General features: G+C 61.5%; 1 protein-coding gene across 1 annotated transcript in view; it reads left to right on the top strand.

Annotated features, from left to right (window-relative positions):
• The first annotated feature begins 1,074 nt into the window (after nt 1-1,074).
• The window catches only part of TRIM71 (tripartite motif containing 71), a 72,116-nt gene continuing 67,190 nt past the window's right edge, over nt 1,075-6,000 (top strand). Inside the window, exon 1 of the mRNA XM_041733671.1 lies at nt 1,075-2,046. Within this exon, the coding sequence (XP_041589605.1) occupies nt 1,192-2,046 (855 nt within the window). The 5' untranslated portion in view covers nt 1,075-1,191. The remainder of the gene's footprint in view (nt 2,047-6,000) is intronic.

The following is a 6,000-nucleotide window of genomic DNA, read 5'->3' as shown; positions in this document are numbered from 1 at the left end:
GCAGCCGGCAGGCGCGGCCGGGGCCACCCGGGTCTCGCTCGGCGACTCGTTCAGAGGAAGATGACGCGGGCCGGCGGCGCTGGCCACGCGGCCCCCGGGCTCCCCGGGCTGGGCCGGGGCCGGCTCCACTGATCCCAGCGCGCCCCGGAGGAGGCTCCGTCCTCGCGGCTCGGGATCGGAGGGGGACCGAGGCGAGGGCGAAGTGGCCCGATGACAAAGGAAATGTGATCCCCCTCGGCTGCCGCGGTTCCAGGAGGACGGCCGTGAGGAGGAGGAGGGGCGCGGGCGCGGGCGCGGATAGCATTGCACGACGGCTCGCGCGGAGCGGGCGGCGGCCGCATCCAATATCCTCCTGCCGATGAATAATTCAGGACGGCCCGCGGGGACCCGCGGCCCGGCGCTGCAGCGCGGCTGAGCCGGGGGCGCCGAGGCCGGGCGCGGCGGGGCACGAGGGCCGGGCCGCGTGGGGCGCGCGTGCGTGCTGGGTGTCGGCGGGCGCGGGAGCCTCGAGGCGCGGGGGGCGCGTGCGTACTGCGCCGTGCGGCCGCGGCGGGGCCCACCGCCCTGCCGGGGAGGCCGCGCCCGGCCGCGCGCCGGCCCCGAGCGCCGCGCGCCGGGCCACCCGGGAGCCCCTGGCCGCCGCGTCATGCGGAGGGGCGGCCGGCGTCGCGCGGGGGCACACGGGCTCGGCGTCGCGCCGCTGCCGCCTTCGCTAGTTCGGGGCGCTCTCCTCCCCCGGGAAGAGCCCAACTAAGTGCTGGGAGGACAGCGCCGCGGCCAACACTCGCGGGACCAAATTCCGCGGCGGCCGCCGGGACCGCGGCTGCACAGCGGACTGCGCTTCGGGGCCTGACCTGCCGGGAGGGCCGCGCCCCGCGCCCCGCGCCCCGGGAGCCCGCTGACCTCCCTGCCCCCGCTCGCGCCGCGCGTGTCGGGACTCGTTCCGGCGCTGCGGCCTCCCGAGGCGGCGGCCTCCGCGTCCCGGGAGGAGTCGGGGCGCCCCCGCAGTGGCATTTGATGCCCGCCGCGCCGGGCAGCGGCCGAGCGGCTCCCGCGCCGGCTCCCGGCCCGCCGGCCCGGCCGATGCGTGCGTGCGAGTGAGTCGGCGGCCCCCCCACCCGCCTCGGCCGCCGGCCGCCCTCCTCCTCCTCTTCCTCTCTGGTCTCCTCCCTCCTCGCGGCCGGCCTGCAAATGGCTTCGTTCCCCGAGACCGACTTCCAGGTCTGCCTGCTGTGCAAGGAGATGTGCGGCTCGCCGGCGCCGCTCTCCTCCGGCTCGTCCGCGTCCTCGTCGTCCTCGCAGACGTCCACGTCGTCGGGCGGCGGCGGCGGGGGCCCGGGGGCCGCGGCGCGCCGCCTGCACGTCCTGCCGTGCCTGCACGCCTTCTGCCGCCCGTGCCTCGAGGCGCACCGGCTGCCGGCGGCCGGCGGCGCGCCCGGGGAGCCCCTCAAGCTGCGCTGCCCGGTGTGCGACCAGAAGGTCGTGCTGGCCGAGGCGGCGGGCATGGACGCGCTGCCCTCGTCCGCCTTCCTGCTCAGCAACCTGCTGGACGCCGTGGTGGCCACGGCCGACGAGCCGCCGCCCAAGAACGGGCGCGCCGGGGCCGCGGCGGGCGCGGGCGGCCACAGCAACCACCGGCACCACGCGCACCACGCGCACCCGCGCGCGCCCGCCGCCGCCCCGCCGCCGCTCCCGCCCGCGCCGCCGCCGCTCCCGCCCGCGCCCTCGCGCTCGGCGCCCGGCGGCCCCGCGGCCTCGCCGTCCGCGCTGCTGCTGCGCCGGCCTCACGGCTGCAGCTCCTGCGACGAGGGCAACGCCGCCTCGTCGCGCTGCCTCGACTGCCAGGAGCACCTGTGCGACAACTGCGTCCGCGCGCACCAGCGCGTGCGCCTCACCAAGGACCACTACATCGAGCGCGGCCCGCCGGGGCCCGCGGCCGCCGCCGCGCCGCAGCTCGGGCTGGGGCCGCCCTTCCCCGGCGCGCCCTTCTCCATCCTGTCGGTGTTCCCCGAGCGCCTCGGCTTCTGCCAGCACCACGACGACGAGGTGAGCGCGCGGGCGGCCTCCGGGGGCGGAGCGGGGTGTCGGCCGCCGCGGGCGCGCGTCCTGCCGGCGGGGGACCGCGGCGCCGGCGCCGGGGCCGGGGCGGGGCGGGGCGTGCACGTGGGGCGCCCCCGGTCGCTTGTTCTGCCGCTGGGGGGTCAGAAGGCTGGCTTCGGGGTGCCCGCTGCGAGAGACCGCGGGGGAGTCCCAGGACGGGGAGTCCCCTGTGCCGCGGAGGGCACCCGGTGGCAGCCCTTGTCTCCCGCAGGGGGAGCCGGGACGAGCCAGCTCCTGCAGGGCTGCGGCGGGTGTGTGTACAGCTGGTCTCCGCGCGCGAGGGCTTCCCGCGCCCCTACCTCGATGGTTCTCGGTTTGAGAACACCCCCTCTTTGTGGATTTTGATTCTTTTCTTTTCCTTTCTTTTTTTTTTTAACGTTTCTGTTTGACGAAACGCGCAATCCGTTGAGACGCGGGATGGAGTAGAGCGTGTGTCTCTGCAGACGTGGTCGCCGGCACGGGCGCGCAGGCCTCCCGGAGTAGTGCACTGCGGGCTCTCCCGTAGCACATGTTCTCATTTTCGTTTGCAGGTTTGCAGATTGTGGCCGTTTAGGGAGGGCATGAGCTCGGGCAGACGTGGCTGTGCGGGTGTGGCCTGCGTGTGTCTGGAGACCCGGTTTCCACGTGCGCGCTTGGGGGAGACCGTGCCCATTGACCTCGCCGAGCTGGGAGTCCCTTGGGCCGCTCCCGCCCGCCCCGACCCCTAGCCCCGCGGAAACTGGTTTCCCTGGCCGGGGAGGTGTCCCCACCCCCACCCCGCTTTGCCCGGGGCTCGGTTGCCAGTGGAGAAGAACCAGACCCATCTGCAGCGGCTCCAACCCGGGGTGCGCTGCAGCCTTTGGGTTTGAGTTCGCCCTTTCGGCTGTCGAATAAGCACTTCCTTCCTTATTCTTTACATCATGGGAGAAAACTTCCACTTAACCTGAGCGCATTCCAGGAAGGGACCGAAAATGTTGAGGCGCTAGGTCCGCTGGGAGGGTCGGTAGTTAAGCCATCTACCTGTGGACCCGGGAGATGTGTGTAATCGCCGTGGTCTCGCCTTGGCGGGAGAGCAGACGGCAAAGGGCTCAAAAGTCCTAGTGGAAGTTGCTGCCCGCGACTTGGAGCGGGCGTGCGGGTGCCGAGCGCGGCGGGGGCTTGCACGGCGCAGCCTTCCTCGCTCCTAACCTGTTATTTGGGCAGGAGGGCGGAGCTATTGCCTGATGGCCTTAAGCCGGCGTCTCCTATTGGAAAAAACTTGAAATTCTAATCTGCTTGTTGTGGGTGCCGCATTTGTAAGTTTCCTTTATAGGTATTAGGCCTGGGGGCATTCTTTTCCTTCGTTTTTAAGCTTTGAGTAGATTCATCTTAGAAGTTTCCACATTCGTGGGTGAATGTTTGTAGTAAGTTCTTTCATCACTTTTAGAAAAATGGATGAGCTAAATGCCGATCTTGAAGCCCAGGAATGAAAAGACGGAGTCAAATCACTTGAAGATTTAGGGTCAAATAAATGTGTGTGGGTGGGTGGGGGGGGGGGGCGGGTAATGAAGGGAGAGGGAAAGAGCGTCTTGAATCCGCCACAGTTTCCCTCCTGGGAGGGGCCGTTGATTGAATTCTCCCTCCCAGCAGTTGAGTTTAAGTATCAGGTTTTATTTAAATTACTCCCCGTTAGAGATCCACATTCATTTTATTTGGGTGAAAATAAAAGATGCTCAGCGTTGCCAGACTTGTAAAAGATTTATACACTTTTAAAATTATAAAACTATTCAAACGGTGTAGGCGAGTGTAAAGTGAGAAGTGAGGCTTGCCTCTCCCTGGAGGTTCCTGGATGCCCTGAAGATTCACTTTGTAAGTTGTGCAATACTAGATTGAATTTTGGCAAAGATGTTAAGATGTAACATTGTTGTCAAACTAAATATTCTTTAGAAAATGAAATTTTTTGTTTGAGCGGAATTCTGCTTCCCCTCTTCTATTTAAAGAAGAAAACGTGGAAATTGATTTTTAGCCCTTTCATTATCTCTGCATTTAGAATGCTAGAAATTTTTAGTTTAAAGTTGAGAAACCAATGCTGTGAATAAAGGACCAAAATATCAGGAGAGAAAGCATGATGTTCATATAGGGGGTCCCACCCACAAATTCTCCCTTCCTTTTTAAGGAAGTGATCAGCAACTGCTTTGGAATACTGTTCTTATAAAAAACCATGCCTCTGACTGGGAAGGGAGTATGAAGGCATTTTGGAAGGTGACTGTCTTCTGTTTGATTGTGATGGATGGAATCTCTAAACCCAGTTTTCTGTGTGCAGAGTCTACCTCGTTTTTCAAAAGGTGTTTCTTTACTGAGTTGCCTTCTGTGTCAACAGGCGCCATTAAATAATTCAGGGTCCTCCCTGCCTTACAGTGATGCCTCCTGACCTTGGAAGGAGGCTGGAACCCTGGCTTTCTCTCCCCATTTAATTTTGGGGAGGGTGCCTCCAGTAGTTGGGACACCCAGGGATGCTGAGGCAGCCGGCAGGATCTCTTTCCCCACCGCTTTTCTTAAGCATCCCCCTGGATTGGCAAGGAGGTGTTTTGAGAACTTGATTTAAAATGTACCTGCAAAACCTCAAGGGAATTGTGTTTTCCCAGAAAACGATAAGAGATTCGTGGCTCATTTAGAAAGACGTAGGTTGGGTTTTCCGTTCGTTTTGTGCCTACAAGGGTCAGTTGGAAGGCCTGCAAGGCCGCAGGCCCCAGGCGCAGCCAGGCCTGGAAGCAGGGTTCCTGGGCCGGGGTGGCGGGAGGTGGGGGGACGACGGCGCAGCGGTCAGGACCGGCGGGGGCCCGGGGGGTGGTGGGCACGCGCGGGACGGTGGCCGCTCCTCTCCACGCGGGCACCTGAGAAAGGGCACTCGCGGAAAGGCTGTGCACGCAGTTTTGGGCTGAGTTGAGTTCAGTGCGACTTGAGCGGGCTGCTCCAGCTGCCTGAGGGTTGCTCTTCATTGTATTCTCTGACGTGTTGGATGCAGCCCTGGAGGGACGCTGGAGGCTCAGACCTCGGGGTGGGGGCGGCCAGGGTGTGTGTTGTGTGCCAGAGGGCTGGGCATCGGGCTCGTGGCTCGGTAAGTGGTGGGAGGCAGAGTGAGATGTGAGCGTGTTCTGTCCCCAGGAAAGGTCCTGTCAAAGCAATGTGGGGCGGTGGGGGTGACACAGTTGCCCTCTTGAGCCAAGGGCAACATTGTAGCTCAGCCACTGACCATGGCAAGACTGTACCCAGTTAGGCAGGGCCAGCAGGAGCGTACTTTCCTGGGTCTCCAGGAAGGAAAATGAAGTGCAGGTGGTGAGATAATTTATATTTAGTCCTTGCGTTGGGCTTTAAAAAAAAAGACTTCCTACAAATATAATGTCCTAGAATTCTAACCCAGTATGATCCCTGGAGATTGACCATCCTTGGCTTGGACTACTGTCTTTCCTCAGGAAACCACTCAGACCACTTTGAGAAAGACCATTTGCGGCCTTAAAATTGGTTGTGGAAGGAATTCTTGTCTTGTGTCTTATTAAGTAATGGTGAATGGGGATATTACCAGTACTAGTACCAATATATTTTACAGTCCTAGAGTCTTAATTTTTTTCAGGCAAGCACCTCCAGTGTGTGTGTGTTTAAACCATGTACGTGCTATGTAGATTAATTATAAGCTGTATATCAAAAGACATTTTGTAAGAACAAGAGGGGGAAAATAAATAGAAATTGTGTTCTAGTATTTCTTTGACCTGCTCTACAAGATTTGGCGTCTATGTCTTAACACCTACATCTCCTCTATTTGCCAGATAATCAAACTTTCCACACATAACTTGGAAATATTTGGAGCTTGATGCTTTGAATCCAGTTTAGCAAGTTGAAGTCTCTTGAATTAATTTAAAAAAAATGCTTGATGAAGATGTATGG

This window comes from Vulpes lagopus, chromosome 19 (genome assembly GCF_018345385.1).
Source record: "Vulpes lagopus strain Blue_001 chromosome 19, ASM1834538v1, whole genome shotgun sequence".
NCBI classification, from domain to species: domain Eukaryota; kingdom Metazoa; phylum Chordata; class Mammalia; order Carnivora; family Canidae; genus Vulpes; species Vulpes lagopus.
The sequence above is the reverse complement of the archived record's forward strand: the minus strand, read 5'-3'. Positions and strand labels throughout refer to the sequence as shown.